At 34.5% G+C, this 18,481-nt stretch overlaps 1 protein-coding gene across 2 annotated transcripts in view; it reads right to left on the reverse strand.

Moving 5' to 3' along the window:
• atp6v1h (ATPase H+ transporting V1 subunit H) overlaps positions 1–18,481 on the reverse strand; it is a 93,372-nt gene that overhangs the window by 18,313 nt on the left and 56,578 nt on the right. For both annotated transcript variants that reach the window (XM_015353656.2, XM_006634026.3), the window contains 3 exons: positions 14,428–14,606; positions 12,304–12,429; positions 10,180–10,281 (listed from right to left, as the gene is read on the reverse strand). In XM_015353656.2, the coding sequence (XP_015209142.1) occupies positions 10,180–10,281; positions 12,304–12,429; positions 14,428–14,606 (407 nt within the window). The remainder of the gene's footprint in view (positions 1–10,179; positions 10,282–12,303; positions 12,430–14,427; positions 14,607–18,481) is intronic.

An 18,481-nucleotide genomic window follows, 5' to 3' on the forward strand; every position in this document is an offset into this window, starting at 1 on the left:
GGAACAAATGTGACTGACCAAAGTGTGGCGCATTCACTGATTTCTCCATTCACTTCACTCATCAAAAAAATAAACTTTTCCAGCCAGAGGAGGTCCTATGCATCTTGAAAGAATTCCATCAGCGTGGCTGAAGCTTCCAGAAAGTATTTTCTGATGGAAAAAGTGTAAGCCCTTTTTTGTTACTTTCCTGTAATCAACTCCTTTTAATTATAGAACACAGCAATTAATTTTTATTCTCTCTTCCAAGTTGTGAACACTCATCACCCGGTAATTGACAGAACTGACTTTTGAATTATTAGAAATGATGTGGGCTCCACTGATATGTAGTGAAACGCTAACAATTAATTTTGTGTCTAGGCCCATATGTTTGAGGAATTAAATAGACTTTCAAAACATAAAGGGTCATTCCTACTCATTGCTATCTGACTTAAGATATAAGTCATAAAATACACAATAATAATATATAAACAAATGAATATCTGCATTTTATATGTGAACAGTAATTATGAACTGACTTTATCCAGATGAAACACGAGTTCTTCACATGAAGATGGGGAGAACATACAAACTTCACATAAATAGCACCCCATGATTTGAATCCAGGGCCCCAGAGCAGTAAGACAGCACTACACTATCCACTGAGCTACCATTGTGTCTAGTAGTAGTAGTATAAAATATAAACATGAATCCTTCTTCAAAGTCAGAAGAATGAACTGAGCAATTAAAATAAAATACAATTCACAACAATTACAGAAAAATGCAGTTGAGAATCTCTGAAGACAACTTGCCCTGAAGCATGTTTTTCTACCATTATTTTATTTATTATTATGAAGAATTAAGTATTCTGAATGTCTGCTTGACTGTGCTCTCCTAGGAGGATTTCAATTAATATTATCCCTGAATATCCTTATCCCCTCTTGAGAAACACAGATAGCAGGTTAGGTTTTAAAAAAATGATTAAAAACATCTCCATTAGTCTTTAAGGTCTCTCCTGAACATTCGGGATTAGTGTCCATTGTATAAAATCGGCAATGATTCTGAGGCAACCTTGTAACTTGTGCTTTTTATATATTAAAGATCACTGGATACTTTCTTCACGTCTAAAAAAAGTTCTTCTGTAAAGAAAATTAGGTATACTATCTTTTAAAAATTGATCTAAATTCACTTTCTAAAAAGACATTTAAACCGATGTTGCCAATGTTAAAGAACATCCAAATCCCAATCATATAATCTAAAAAAATGAGTTCTTGTTTTTTAATGGAAAACAAATGTTTTAAGTAGAGTGGCTTACAGAAGGTTAAATTATCTTTTTCAAATAATGAAGAGAAAATAATTCACAGACTAATTCACAGCCTTTTGAATACAAAACACAATTCTGCACTAGCAGACTCTCTGTATAACATTATATATCAGAATGTCCATCCTTTTATGCCCACTTGTGCTCTGACATGATCAATGAAGTTGTCTAGACCAAATGATCCAGCATGAACGAGAAAATAATTTTTCAAACTGAGCAGGCAATTAAGAATCTGCAATTTGTTATTTCCTGACTGGTCGTTCATGTAAAAGCATAGATGGGGGTAGATGGCTTGTTCATTTGTACAATAACCGGCCCCGCCACAATGTTTTAATGCATAAATTCTAAGTCTATATTTATTAAGATTTTTAAAATGGGATGTTGATTCATGGCGTACATATTAGAGGCTTTTGTGGTCATTTCTCAAGGCTTAATAATAAGGAAGGTAAGAAAAACTCAAATAACATATTAAGAAAATTGTGTAAAAATCAATCAGTTATGCAGCATTCTTCATCATACTTTGAAATTGTATGAACATCGTTCTAAAATTTGTGTGTCAGACATGTAGTTTTAGCTGAGTTTAATGAGTGGAAGTATCAGTATCACTCTCAAACATCCAGAAATACTGAACATTGAGGTGAACATACAGTAGTATTACAGAAAACATGATTATATCTTCACAGCTTTCTTTAAATTCAGAATTTCAAACCCACAATGAAATTATGTCTTTATACAGTATGTCTATAACATCTGCACCCAGACGGGGAAAAAGAGGAAGTGCAGACAGGTACATCTGAACCACATTACATTCAAACCATCCATCTTCAGATATAATACAAGGTACACAGCAATGTACTAGACAGTTAAAACAAGCCTTGAAAGAGTCCTGGCCACCTAATCCCATTCCTGCCTCTGGCAGTGCATAGCCTCTGGCACTGTACCACCACAAGGGGGCATCCCAAACACAGTTAGCTTGTGACAAGACCAGGCTTGAACCTACAACTTGTGGATTACAGAGTGCTAGAGAGCACATTTATCACTGGAGCCACTCAGGAGCTCCAGTTTTCCCAACCCTTTCATGAGTCACTATGATTTTAAAATTTTCAGTCATGACAAAGTAAAAATATCACTGTAGAATAATTTATCCTATCAGTACAATAGAGTAACACATTATTTTTACACTGTTTTACCCAAGACACTGTCCTACATTTACTGTACAGTATAAATTATATTTCATTTTAACTACATTCATAAAGTATGTTGAAATATAAAATTTAGAAAGCTAATGCATCAGCCTTGCCTCTTTTCATTCACCTGCACTATAAATGGAGAAAATACAAACACATCAGAGCGGACATCCTTTTTCTATCTTCTTTTCCTTGGACAATGATTTTCTTCCTTTCAACACTGTTTTACCTTGTTTCTACTCAAGAGAGCATACATGTGCTCCATTGCCTTGCAACTCCAACGTAAAAGCATTTATTCTTGGCAAAATAAGGCAGGCCCAGCTGCCTGATGAGAAAATAATCAATGCAGATTTCAGAGCTATAAAATTGCTCTTGGATCCTCAGGTCTTGATGTAGATCAGTCATTTCCAAAAGGTCAACAAGCTGTGAGGTTATGTGTGAACATCAACTGTGGCTTAGTTGAACACCCACGTAATCACAACAGCACCTATTACCATGATTCTTGTTTTATATTAACTTGTGCAATGTTTGTACTTCGTCTGATTCACTGTGGTCTGTGTGTAGGGTAGTATAGTGACGTCACCACAGAAGAGGAATGTAAAACACTTCTTGGTAATACACAAGAACAAGTGAACTAGTGAGCAGCACCCCCATGAGTTAGTGTCATCAAAGCATACACACATTCCTTCCCTACTGGGAAAGACACTGCTTCCCATGCACACATCTTAGATTTCCAGTTAGTTTGCCCCCTAGACAAGCAGAAATACTAATCTAAATATGCAGAAAAATAAATAAACAGCCATTAAACACAAAAAAAAAACAAACACAACATGATGCAAACTTAAAATCCTGCACATCCTACCTGGTCCTTTAAAAGAGACAAGTAGCTGGAAAGGTCTGATTCCCCCTGTCACATCAAGCCCACAGTCCTAATGCTGTACTTGAATCAACAGTTTCAGCGCAGCTGATTACAGCCCTCAAGCTGCCACATTCAGATAAGGACCCTTTCAAATTAATCATATTGAAAGTTTTAGAGACTATGTTAAATGGTATGGAAATGCACTATATGCGAAAATAAGATGACAGTATGTTGGTTTCGTTACTCTCTGAGAAAAAGCAACTAGTGGCCTGAACAAATCTTTCATTAAACAAGAAGCCTCTGAAAAATGGTCAAGAATGAATCAGGAAGTAACTGACCATATAAATTAACATTTTTATGTCCTCAAAACTAAACTCTAAAACATTAAAGAAATAGACCAGTAAATATGTTGAATCCTACATTTCTGGATTACATGTTTTTTCAGGCCTGAAAGATAAACCTTAAAACCCTAAAAATAAAAAACAGTAAATACGACAACAACAACAAAAATCAAAAGACCCCAATACACATATTTCATCCTGGATTACACAGATAATGCATCAAAGCAAATACCTCTGTCAGATGAAAGATTTATGTGACAGTCTGTTAAGGTCTGGAAGAAAAAAACTTTTAAGTTTTAAGTGTAAGCTTTGATGGCCAGAAGACAAGGTATCATGCAAAAAAATTAAAGCAACACAACTCGCTTTCAAAACGTACAAAAGAATGAAATGTTCCCTCAGAAATAGATACTTATAGGTTAATTACATATAATTAATTACTATCCGTCTACACACACACTACATGACCTGCAATTCAAACAAAACAAATGTGCTCAGAAACAAATGTATTAGAACAGTGGCACCTTTAAGTATACAAATCCTACAGAACAATTTCCATGTGAAGGAACAGACATAACTGAAAAACTGTGCCAAAAAGCATTTTTTGGATTTAACAAAGGAACTACTGCCTTTTTAGCTATAACTGCATTTTGTTCTACATACTAGTCTTTCACTCAACAGAAAGGATAATTATTTTGTTTCCCTTCATTCATTCAGTATTTGCAGAGATTATTAAAAAAAAACTAATCTTGAATTATGAATCAGATCCCTACACTATGCAACCTCACAGACACTGACTGATTGCAGGAGAGAAATAAATAAAGTGCAAAATGAAATACTAGGAACATAAAGTACTGTACAAGACTTGGAAGAATGTAAGCCTATTTAAAAGAAGGACTGACATGATTAAACCTACTATATTGTTCTTCTTATTATATATCTAATCTTAATTTTGATCATACAGTTTACAGTGAGTTAATTGTAACTATAATTCATAGGAAAAAACAAATTCACCTGAAACAAAAACAGATTGTGCTAAAATTTTCAGACATTCAATGAGAAGAAGCTTTTTATTTAAAAAAATAGAATATAATGTAAAAGATACAAAAACTGTTTTAAAAAAATCAACATATCTTGAAGGATTGCAAATGCATTCATTAAAAAATGTCTATGGCTTTAAAAGAATCAACACATCAGATTGTTTATTGACCTACACAGCAGACTGTTTCACACTTACTAATAGGAACAAACACCTTCAATTAGTCTAACAACATACCAGTTGACACAAGGGTTTTGCTTTCAGCAACATATTGGGCAGCAGAGATATTGTCTTCCAGACAATACTGAATATGTATGACTGAAATATAGCAATTTAAGAAGTATTTTTAGTAATTATAGAGTGTTGAAAGAACAGCGAAGGAGCAAAGATACTGATCATGCAATTAAGCACTGATTTATACCTTTAGGTTTTGATAATATTGATGATGGCTATGATTGACAGCTATTTCCATGCTTTCACCTTATCCGGGATGGCTGCCCTTATGGCCAACAAATCCAGAGTTGTTGTGTCTCCCAAGAAAATAATTGGCACCAACACAAGCTCATTTTTTTATGTCCAGGAATGATGGATAACAACAATGAAGCCAATACCTAAACTACTCATAAAGTGTTGGAAGCTTTACTACTAGTCAAAATACGGTTCATGTTGCTCTGTCAATTAATGAAGGAGAAAAAAAACATTCAAGAATTAAAGTGACAATCTGATGTACAGTACAGATTGCATTTGTACGAATTATGATGTAGTGGGATGCATTTCATATTTGTATGAACATTTTCGGTTTAGAACATGGAACTACAGAAATACAGTTAAGAGGTAGGTTAAGACAAGCCATCACTGACATTTTGCCTGTGTGTTAACAGGTGTGGTCACACGATGTAATAAGCTGGCAATATGAGAAAATTTTAGGAAAAAATGATCAGTGTGTCTTCTAAAATACCACATACAGACCAATTCACAAGTACAAACTTGCTGGGCAAAGTCTTTGGGATAGGAAAAAAAAACTTGTCAATTGCTTCTGTTCACACTGGACTATTTTTGAATGACATATTCTCACAGCTGTTGAAATGGCTAGTGAAGTGCCATCACGATCTAGAAACAACATATAAAAGAAAGGTGTCTGCAGAGCTGTAGGCGGCCTCAGAGACAATACATTGAAATGAATCTGTTACATCATTCAGGGTCTTCATCAGTGAAGGATAAAGATGGGTAGGCAGAAGCAGGAGGTGGGGGACACCAAAAGAAGAAGAACAAGAAGGAAAGAGACAGAGAAGAAGACGCATGCCAGATGAGAGGTCTTCGTTCAGATCAACCTGAAAGTCCGGATTCGAGAGCCGTACATGTCAAGCAAGCTTGCCAATCTAATATTTTTTGGAAACTCTGATTTCCTTTTAAAAGAATCCCCAGGTTAAAAACATTCTCTCTTGGTTAGTGATGTATTTTTAGAATAAGGAGTTAGGGTCCCATTCACATTGGAGCATCCGGATTTATAGGAAAATAGAGACTTAGCTCTGGGTTTTATAGTGTTTTATTTAGGATGCAGGCTTCTCTCTCTGGTTATCATCATCATAGAGGATTCTGGATACTAGACGGCAATCTTGACATCATGGTGGGCCATGACAAAGGTCTGTAAATAGAATAACTTGTTGTGTTATTCTAATAGAATAGTATGTTGTGTTGGATGCTGTTTATTTTGTGTTAATGTCCTTGTTAATAAATGTTTGTTTATTCCAGGCTGACTCTGATTTATTACTCTTTTGCCAGACATGTGGCAGAGAACAAAGTACTCAGGTGCCTCTAACTATACCAATCACTTGTGTATATTCTGGGCATATCCATTTAATTGGGGGGGGGACCAGTATTTTATCTAAGAAAATAATATGTTTTTCCTGCAACTATGCAACTATAATATATCTCCTTCAGAAATACCACTAAATTGATCAATTATCTGTAAACCTTTTTTCTGTTCAAAAAGCAAAATAAAACAGAAATTCAGTCTTAAGCAAATGTCCATCCATCCATTTTCTAACTGCTTCATCCGATTCAGGGTTGTAGCAAGCAACAAACAAGAGGCAGGATACAATCTGGTTGGGACGCCAGTCCACTGAACCCAGGGCCCCAGTGCAGTGAGGCAAGAATGCTAATTACTGTACTACACTTTCCTTATGCAAATGTGTATGTTAAAAACACTCCATTTTGTAAATATGGAAAGTAACAGTAGATAAATTAAGGGAAAAAGTTATAATGCCAAGCATACTACACCTTAATTTAAAAAAATGATGGAAATATTTGGCTTGCACTAAAGACAATTATTAGTTTGTCTTAAATATAAAGTGAAAGCACTGCACTTTTTTACCTTTTTGCTTTTTGTTTTGTTCAGTGTGGGAGTTACTGTACTTTTATTCCCAGTATTGTACAAAATTTATTTTTGTGGTACTGGCAAGGTACTTCAAAATGCCATCAGAGTACTCCACCAAAACTCTTAGTTTTGACTAAAAAATAAAGGGACTTCAAAGTGGCTGAATCCATAAATGTGCCTGAAGTGTAGGTTTGCCACTTACAGGTCAGTCCTGATGTATGTCATTAGGTGACTCCAGCTGGAATTCTACATTGATTCCACAACTAGTTGTCATACATCTATACCTCGATATGCTGTTCAAAAGTGACTCCAGAGACCAGAGTCAGTGGACTTTAACTCTCCCCACAAGGAAGCTACGATGTTTGAGTCAAGCTGAGAAAAACTGAGTGTCAGAGGTTGGCATGCACAGTCCTTCCTAATTTCTCTGAGATACAGTTGTGGCAGCGGGCCAAGCTAATGAACAATTTGATCCAGAGCTGGGTTGTTTAAGTTATTTTAACCTAGCCTGTTTTACTTTAGAAAGCTTAGAAATCTTGCTTGTTCCTAGAAATCAGCTTTTAATATGAGAAGGAGTCTCTGTTAACCTTATCCTTCCTTAAAAGTAACACCAGCAGTTAAATGTCTCCAGACCATTCTATAATTAGACCAACCGGCTTTAACTAATCTTTTACTCCCCTGATTTTTCGCTCTATTCAGCTACTCTTAGAGTGAATCTATACTTACAGGACTTGCAAACAATGTTTCTTCAGTATTTTCCTACTGTATATATTCTAACTTATTATTAAGTAGTCTTAACTTATTTTTTTTAATAAACTGTAATTTTTGCTCTGTGAATTGTGCTAAATATTTGTAATACCAGTCTATTAGAACATTATTTCTGAATAATATTCTGAAAAAATAAAACATTTGGCAAAGTTGATCTAAAAGTAAAATACTATTTTACATTAGAATGAACATATTTCTCTTTACATGTTTCTTCAACAGTGGGTATAAAGCACAAAACAATGACAATTCAATTTTATTTAAAGATGAGAAAAATCATAGGTAGATGCTGGTATTGAGAAATGTTTTAATAGATTTAAATATCTTCCATTGCACCAAAAACACAACACTGAGGGTACTTTTTCCTTCAAAGTCAAGACAAGAACCTGCTTTAGGACAATGTGGATCGTCAGCTGAGTGCATTCCATCTACTATCAATCTGATGTTCCATAATGCCACACAATGTTAAGTTGTTTACTTGGACAGCTGCCTTTGAAACAGATTTGGCATTGGCCCCTTAGCTGAAGGAGTAAAGCCTGGCCATACGGACAAATGCACCAAAACCCCTGCATAGGTAAGCTCTGGTAAGGGCAGTGTGAAAGGGGTGTGACCTGTAGTTGTACAGAGCGAGGACTGGTCATGTTTTGGGTATGGGTACATTATCAAAATGTCAATTTAGAGGACTCCTTCAATATTTAATATACATTAATATGAGAGATGCAGCTGCAAATAAATAGGCTATAGTAAATACATATTAAACCTGTGTTTAACTAATATTAAAGATGTTTGTCTTCATATGGTTTTCATTCTGCAGCAAAGTTAACAATATTCACTGGGCACTCTGCAGTCTACTTACCATGCTTTTCAGTCCACATAAACACTTGGTTAAACACAACCTAATACTCTTCCTAGCCTGAATATCGCCCCATGACCTTAAAATAAGTTCTTGTCTGTGTTCTAACCAATAACACTACTAAGAAAAAACATATTCTCTACTTACTCTGCTATTAACAAGTGCTTGAGAGAGATACAGGTGGAGTAGTGCTCCTTCAGTTGTATCTCAGAAGTCCATTCTGCAATTATGCTGACTAAGTACTAAGAACACATCTTCTCTCCTTGTTCTTCCATTAGCATTCTTGATATAATAGTTACAATAATGTTTATATCTTGCTATTTCTTCTGTCAGATCAGCTATCTCGGATCAGCCTATACTATTTAGCATTTCTTTTTATTTTGCGTTAGAGCAGTTTTGACAGTTTTCACTTCTTATAAACTTACAATATTCCATAACCTCTTCAACGTCAAATTGCATTGTGGTGAATCTTTCATCAATGGGTTATCTTTATACAACATTTAATTCAAAATCTGGATTACATGATTGGAATTTTATGTGCCCTTCCATGAATCTGTTAGCTGTTGTTAATAAGCAATATTACCATATAACTGACTAACCCACCTACCTAATGACTTCAAAGCTATTAGATTTGCAAATAGGTACCAGGTAGGTATTTCATGAATTTACTTTAATTTTCATTACTCCCGATAGAGTAAATCAGTGGTCTGGTGTGCGAGAGGTAAACCCAGGTGCAGGAGTAAAGAAGCAAAGTGGTCAAATCTAGGCAAGATAATGTAAGAAGCAGCAGAGGGTGCAAGCAAGGGAAATGGTGAGCAAAGTACAGAGGTAGGCAAACACGGTCCAAGGTCAAAGTCAGAAATAAAGCGAGGTTCATAGTCAGGAATAAACACAGTAGGAAGGTACCAAGGAAAATCTGAAAGGTGAAGTCAAAATTTGAGAAACGCGAGCTCCACACAGGGACCAGCGACGAGGCACAGAGGCTCCTAGCAAACACAATACCAGTCCACTGAGCTTAGTCCAGGTAGACCTTAAATAAACCTGAACCATCTGAGGCAGGAGTGGCCTTAAAATGCCTCGGGTGATACAGGCCACTGTCTGATTTCAAATCCATGACAACCAGCAAAAGCAAATATGCAGGGCCGGTTGCCACGGCAATGCTAGCATTCTTCACAGCTCTTCAACATGGTAGAGTATGACATTCACAAGATGATTAATTTCAAAGACACATGCTTCTCTGTGCCCCTTTCAACACTGTGACCCCTGTAGAAAGCCATGCAAGGCCTTTTAAAATTATTATGTTCTAAGAAAAACTATTCACTAGTCTATTGTATTCCTGCAATTAACAAAGTACATGACATAATAAGTATTTGCCTGCAACAGAATAACATTTGCCTACTCCCCAAGTCCCAGAGTAATTATTAATGAGTGCTGAGTGAGACTGAACATCAAATATTGACTTCCTACCGCTTCCCTCGAGGATAGTGCCTCACGTATTCACCAACATCATGAGCTGCTACGGCTAACACCTGGGGGTCATCTGAGACTTCCAGCAGCCTGGTCAGGATTCTGTTAGAAAAAAATAAAGAACATGGATTTAATTATTTAAAAAAAATGAAGAACACACACAAAGTGATGGTGTGGCCCAAGCACAGAAAGGGCACTACAGAACACAATGGAACAACTGGTACATGGGTTTACAGGTCTGACACAGATTAGCTATTATCAACATAATGTACAATGTTAGATGTTAAAATTATTTTTTGTCTTCTGTGAATTTTTTTTTTACTTTATGACTTTCTTTTAAGTTTGTGCTTGTATTTCATTCGTTCATGATTCTCAATCAGGAACTTTACTAATTCTGGATCAGCACCTTGATCTTCTCAATTAGTCCTTTAAGTATTACAACTTTTTTACAACTGCTTTAGCATGTAGATTAACAGCATATATACTGTTAACTGAATATGTGTAAACTGTGTGGCAATAAATTAAACTGATCTTCAGGGTTATGTATATGTCAACAAAGTAGTTTTACTTTCTTTTTAGAGATAAAAATGCTAAATCTCAGAAAACGAGAGAAGGAACAACATTTAGCTAGACTAGTGGGGTAGTACCTGTCTGGTTCAAAAATGTTTCCTGAACCCCTAGAATATATCTTGTTGCTCTTTTCTGGACTGATTAAAGAGCTGTAATTAACATGTAATTTAATATGTTAACCAAAACTGTGATAGTGATAGTGACTAAACTGATAGTGAAATGTATGACTCTAACATAACATTCTTTGAGTTAGATTCTAGACTTTCAACTATATATCCTAACATGTACAGTACGCTTGAAATTTCTTCGGCACACTGTCTAGAAGGTTTAAATAGTGTAAACAAAAACACCTACGTTGATTTTATAAGTATCCTGTTATCTTAAGTATCCTTAAGTATTACATTTGATCTATATCTTTTTAAATTTAATCTGCGGCATCTATAATGTTTTTCCAGCATTTTACTTTCATACCAACTACGTAGGTGACTAGTAACCACCCCAATTGATCCCTTATTTGTGCTCTCAGTTGTTTATCCGTAAATAAACTGTCAATCCAAACACATGCATTTCCAAAAATACAGCCTGTACTTGTAAATTAATCTTTTATGAAGACCTTTATGGAAAGACTTCTGAAAATATATACACCATATGGTATGTTCTGCATGTCCATTACTGTTGTTCAAACAACTCTAACAAATTAAGTAGGCTACATTTTTTAAATCCATTCTATCATTTAGGATCTGATTGCTATATTCCTTTAGCTTAGTTATAAAAAATGTCATTTCTACGTGTAGAAGAAGTCTTCTTCACAATAAATTATTCCCTTTCCCTTCATTTTTAATCAATTAAGTAATTTCTTAAGAGACAGAGTTGCCTTAATTAAATTATTTATTAATTTACAGGTTTTGTCATTTTTTTTAGGAGAAAGATAAATTAGGGTGACAGTGACAAGCTACTGGATCAGACAGAGCAGGTGATAAAACTCCTGAGACAAAGATTTTGGTTGGGCTCAGTACACAATCCCTGGAATATAAACCAGAAGAGTCAGGAGCCCACAAATTCAAGGACTGAGAAATTCTACTGTACATAGCATTCCAAAGAATTCTGAAGATGTCTAAACCTGAAGCATTTCATAAAGAATTTCAAGTTGACATTTTAGTGTCACCTGTGACCAACTGTAATTACACACTTGTTGTAATAAGAATGTAGATACAAATTACCAATTAAAAAAACATATTAAAAGATCAATCCTTTAAGCACTTGGATAAAATTAAGCAGAGCATGTACAGTGAAACTAATTTTGGTTTCACACTTACAAATTTGAGAATAGTGATTTCATATAACAGCAGGAAAAATCCTCTCCTTTCCTCAGCTGAAATCTCAAGGAGAAATGTCAACTTGAAATACAAAATCTCACAACTAATAATTTCTTGGAACCAAAATTAATTAACATTTTTTTCATTTTCTTTCTATACGTTTGTATTTAAATAGTTTGGAAGGATAACACTTTTACACTTATAATATGAAGTAGTTAATAAAAGAGTTAGAGCTTACTTTAAAAGTTCATAATTCTTTTCATTTAACCGGACAGCATTCTCTCTCCAGAACTTTTCTGATTTATGTACAGGGCTCCATTCCAAGCGGCCAGACTTCAGTTCAGAACTGTATTCATCAAATGAGCTGTAAAAAAAGACTTTAAATTATAAAAAAACCTTATATACATTAACAAGATAAATATAATAGAAATAGAGTACTGAAACATTTTAAAAGCTAAATAGAAAACTTAACCTGGAGTATAAAAAACATTAAGGTTTCTCAGATTTTTTTTTCCTTCATAATCTACCAGCTAGTATTTCAAGATTAAGTGTTCATTAAACCTAATTTCAGGTCTGAATATCTTAGATAAAACAATGTAAGGTGTTCTACTGGCAAGGATCATGCCAAGAATAGGCTTATGATGGGTATTATCTTTCACCAAAATATTCAACAGAGCATGGAAGAGCAATCATTTAGGAACTTTACATTTCAATAACTCCACCTAAGACAAATGTGAGCAAATTCATTAAAATAAGGAAACATACAAATCAATCAAACCTGAAAAACAGAATATACAGTAATTACAAAAATAAATAAGAAGTCATCTTGTGAAATAGTTATCAATTTTGCAGCACTAAAGCATTACACATGATTTTTAAGCTGGAGATGAAAGCAATAAATGAAACATCAGAAAATATTTTATTTTTATGCACTTTTTAATGCATTCCACCCTTGCAAAATTATCCTAGCTCAAAAACTTACAGGTAATTACTGTGGAAAATCTATACACACAATTTCTGCAGAATTATATCTTGAGGCAAGTTAATTACATGGAAGTCCTGAATCATTACTTCATTTTACATTCCTTCTTGCTGGGGGTCTCTAGATTCTTGGCTATTAAAATACAAGATCCTGACACAAACCTAATTTTGTATTCCAAGACATAACAAATGAACTGGCAGAATTAACTTCTCAGTCACTTTAGCTGATCCCTTCAGCAGTTGCATAAGTATTAGAGGCAGATATTTCAAGCAGAAATGGTAGAATTACTTGCAAGCATCAGTTGCAAAATATTAAAACCTTTTTATACAAACAAACCATTTACACTAAAAGGTATTCAAGTGAGTTATAGTAATCATGTTTAGAAAACAATATCCCTCTCAATAACCCAAAATGACCTATTCTAGGGCAGATTTGAAAAGATTTGAAAAGTTGCAAAAGCAGATTTGTGTTAGAATGTCTTAGATACGCATGCTGATCAAACTGATCACAATATTTTGTTACAATTTTGTTCAAAAACTTTGAATTCCCTCTCATAATTTGTATTTTGCACTCCACAGTTTAGGTGACAAAAGCTCTGAAAATAAGATCTATTTGAAAAAATACTATATGATAACATTTACTACAGCAAAGAGGTGGACCTACTCAATACATCTAATGGTAATGCAAAATAACCTTTAATTTGCTGAAATAATGTGCTGGATATTACACATTGCCAAGAGTGATTTCCAAAATTTAAACTTTTTCATGCACAAGGCATAGAGTTAAGGTCAGAAAGGACAAGATAATTTTGCCAATTTGCATTGGAAATGAAAATTGAGGGATGCCATTTAAAAGTGTAGGGTGTGACAACCGAGTCTAAGACTGCATAAGTACATTCCCCTGCCAAAAAGGATGACAGTTCAGTGTGCAGTAGTTACTTTGTTTCTCCTGGTCTATGTGAGAGCCATCAGGAACACACAAGTCTTCTACCACATAACAACATCCCCGTGGAGGACCTGCTACAGCTGACCTGCCACTAGAGGGTGCTATACTGCCACTAATTACCTGTAAATAGCCACACCCAGTGTGCCTGACTAAATTATTGGTAAACTGGTAAAGGGTTTAGAAATTCAGTTTCATAAGGGTGTAATAAGGCTTTGTGCCTACTGGACTTTAATTTTCCATTGATCACTAGAGTTTGTGCGTGCACACTCTTGGTAACACCTTGTCTTAGGTTAGGGTCTGTCAGACCTATCTATAGAAATATGGGTTTTAGGGCATACGTGTAATAGACCAACCCATCTTCTAAAAAAACAGTTTCAAATCAATCCTGAAACCAGTAAATATTATATTCAAGCTGTAATCAAAGCTTTACCATACCTGAGGTCCTGAACACTTTCACCTAACTTCTCTAAAAGAAATTTGATATCGTCAGAGATGTCTTCATCATCGTATTTCTGCTGGTCTAAATTCTCCAGTTGTTTCAGTACTTTACATTGGATCATGGCCAGAGCATACTCCTGGCGTGTCTCTCTCTCAGCAGATTTCTCCAAAAGATTCTGAGAATAAAATAAAAATGGTGAGTTAACCTCTGCCAGATTGAAAGGTCTTAGAAGAAAAGGAAAAAATATAACATGAAACGTTCTACAGATTATCTAACAAGCTACAGAACTGTTGTACATTTGAAGACAGACAAAACTCTGTCTCTGTCAGATCCTTCATTTTGAGAACATTAATTTTTTAATAAAAACAGTTTAATGGGAAATGTTTTTTTCAATGTGTTTTTTCTTGAATTTTCTTGAAGACATTTCCAGATTCTAATATGTAAAACTTAATTGCATATATCTGTAAAAGGGCTTCACAACAAGAAGTCCAATTGACAGCACACAATGTATACTGTATGAAACAAGATGATCATTTTATCTACCTAGCGTGGTCAAATGCAATCTTTCACTAACAATAAAAAGTGCTTAACACAAAATTTCCTGATCATTTCATGCCTAAATTAGGGTCATCTTGCACTCAGATATAGACAGCAGTATTGTTTTTCTCATCTACAGTATGTGTATATAAAGCCATATTACAAAGAAAAATAATTGTTCAAATAATTTTTAACGTTAACCTAAAAAAATATAAAAGATATGTTCCTCAATGACTTGAAGATGAAGATGTAATCTTCTAGGAACAACAATGTGCATTCTTTTAAAATGGAAGTGGTATAGGAGACCCTTAATACCTAATATGTTGACAAGTGTTTTATCATTTTAAATTAAACAGAACAGTCAGAAACATGCACTATTTAGATCCATAACAACCACAGAAAATGCAATAGCTGATATTCAAGGTATCCAGATGGCCTTGATAATTCCATGATATTGTTGAAATCCCATGTTGTGCGGTATCCAATCAGTAACTTTACAATGTTATTATTTTTCAATCAAGACAGAGACTAACCAGATGGATATGTATTTCTCTCTATTTTTGTAGCATGAAACTAACAAAATGTTATTTCACTTAAGGGCCACTTGAAAGAAACAAACTAACACCCCATTTCGAAGGTGTTCTATCTGAAAAAAGACAGCATCTGGCCTGTTTTCATATCCATGTGACAACCAATTTTCTTTTTTTGGAAAAAGCTTCAGTAATTTCCAGGCTTCAGATTTAATTTAAAATTCATTATCGTGCTTTCAGATAAACAAGAGTAAATGTAAAATATCAAATTCAGCAGACTGTATCTTGTAAACACTAGGACTGACCCATTAATGAGAGATTTTATTTGTCTTATTATGCATGTTAGGCAGATGCTTTTCATAACCACAGAAAATATATCTGTTTGCTCTAGTCAGGATCAGTACGAGATGATGCTTGGCCTTCCTTGACAATAGAAGGGACTAATGTAATTTTCTTATTGATGTATCCTGGTCATTGTCTTGTTAATGAACCCAAAATATGTGAATTACTACATTAGAGACGCAAGCAATCTGCACACATTTCTTGCCCAATACACTTCTCACGGATTCCTCTTGTAGATGAAAAGTTCAATAGTTTTTAAATTGTCTACAATCCCTTTCTCTATTAGTCTTGAACAATCTGATCCAGTACTACATATGGCACAATTAGCCAATCTTTTGGTTCGAGTAGGTAGCTGCGTCAGCATGTAGGCTGCAAAGGAACAGGTAAAAGTTTATTCCATGTTGAAAAGAAAAGAGAAACAACCTTTAGGCTCTTCTTCTGCTTTTCTTCTCAGCATGGAATAAACTTTTACCTGTTCCTTTTTAGTTGTCTATGTCTTTTTGTCATATTTACTTAACTTTATCTGACTAGATACACTGTCAATCCTTGAATTTTCATTAAAAAGATTTCCTCACAAAAGCAATTATGCATACCTGATCACTGTCATCCTCTTACAGTTAGTTTATTGCCCTAACCTCTTTCTCTACCCCCTTTTCATGCTAATAATACACAGACACTAGGAAAAAAGTATGTCTTGTGAAACATTTTTGCAAACTTCATTTTAATGTTTCTAAAATAAATTTGTAGTCTTCTGACTAAAAGGAAATAGCATACTCTATTACATTCTGAAAAATAAAAGACTGCAAAAGATTTTAGTAATATTTGTCTGATCATGTAATATTGCAGAGGTTAAGCAATACTAGTCTTACGTCAATACCTGAATTGGATATCGCTGAGGAAAAATTAGTTTGCAATAAATCTGCAGTAGAAAGCACAGCATCCCCTGAACCAAAAACTCCAAAAGTAATGGCGACAATGGATACTGTATTTTATGAGGAGCCTTATCCATATCCTTACGATAACATGTTAAACCAAAGTTCTACCTACATGAAATAAAAAATCCACTCTTCCTACCAATAGGGGAGATAACCTTTGAAATTCAATTAAACTCCTTTTCAATTATTTGTCAGTGCAATTGACAAATTGGCCCTGACAAATCAATGGTCCCATTGGCCCTTACCAATCATGGCCTCCTAATAATCCTCATCTATGAATTGGCTTCATTACTCTGCTCTCCTCCCCACTAATAGCTGGTGTGTGGTGAGCGTTCTGGCGCACTATGGCTGCTGTCGCATCATCCAAGTGGATGCTGCACATTGGTGGTGGTGGAGGGGAGTCCCCACTACCTGTAAAGCACTTTGAGTGGAGTGTCCAGAAAAGCACTATATAAGTGTAATAATTATTATTATTTTTCGGCACTTTAGTGGTGAATAATGCAAGTCCTCTTCTACATGTGAAGTGCTTTAGGATGCTAAGGATAAAAACAACAACACTGTGTGCTACTATGATAATTAGTATTTTTAGCAAACGTTAACTTGTAGCCTGATATACCCACCACTCAAAATAATATGAACACTATATACTGTATCAGAAAGATAGCTAAAACAATCCTATTTTTTTATAAATTCATATTTTTAATCAATTATGTTGAAGTGGTTCTGCAGTTAGATTTCTTTTTAGATTCAGCAGTGAAATCCAGGAACTAATAAAGATAAATAATTGTTTTAATAATTTAAAATAGGTTTTCTTCTAGTAGTGTGAAATCTAAGATGCTTGCCACAAACTCCCAGCATGTTTAGTGTACTATTGATTTTCGGATAAAAATGAGTCCAGGCACCAGCTTCTCGAGAATTCACATTACAAACATTTTCACCATCAGGTCATGGCTTAAGACTTCTCTCAGCATTTTAACCTGCTATATGAAACCATAAAATGTGCAAGTGAAACTGGTGGGCCCAAAATACAGTAGGACAGAAGAGAGACAATGGTTTTGTTTAAAAAAATCAAAGAAGTAACAATAAATTAAAAAGGTAATTATTAGACCTTAAGAGACATTTAAAATAAAAATTCACAAGCACAGTTTTAGGCATATAGACATTTAAAAACATTACATTAAATACTTTTTTTTACTTACTTAAAAAGTGCAATTGTCCACCAACAGAAATCAGAATGATGCATTGTTACTGTATGTCCATATATCTGTAGTTTTGCTTACTTCATTTTGTGTGTGTGGCATTTGTATTTTGTTCTACCTGATTGTGCTAGGTTTAGTACCATACTATAGTACCATATTTACCTTATTATACTTGTACAATTGTTACTTCTGCTTAAACAATTAAAGTTTTCATATCATTAAAGTCACCCCGGACAAGGGGTCTCCTATCTCTCCAATCTCTCCTAAGCGATATATATAAATTGCCTTCAAAATGTACTGGGACAATGAAGTCTAAATTGGGATTTTATATGTGAATAATAATAATAATTTCTCATCAACAACAAGCCAGATAAGTGAAACCAATATTTTATTTTGAATTAAGTAATTAGTTAGTTCTACCATTTTAGATCAATTTCATTAATAGTGTTGAACCTTCTTAATTTTAAAGAAGAAAATGTATTGGAACAACTGACTGACAGATGTCTC

Source organism: Lepisosteus oculatus, chromosome 6 (assembly GCF_040954835.1).
Source record: "Lepisosteus oculatus isolate fLepOcu1 chromosome 6, fLepOcu1.hap2, whole genome shotgun sequence".
Taxonomy (NCBI): domain Eukaryota; kingdom Metazoa; phylum Chordata; class Actinopteri; order Semionotiformes; family Lepisosteidae; genus Lepisosteus; species Lepisosteus oculatus.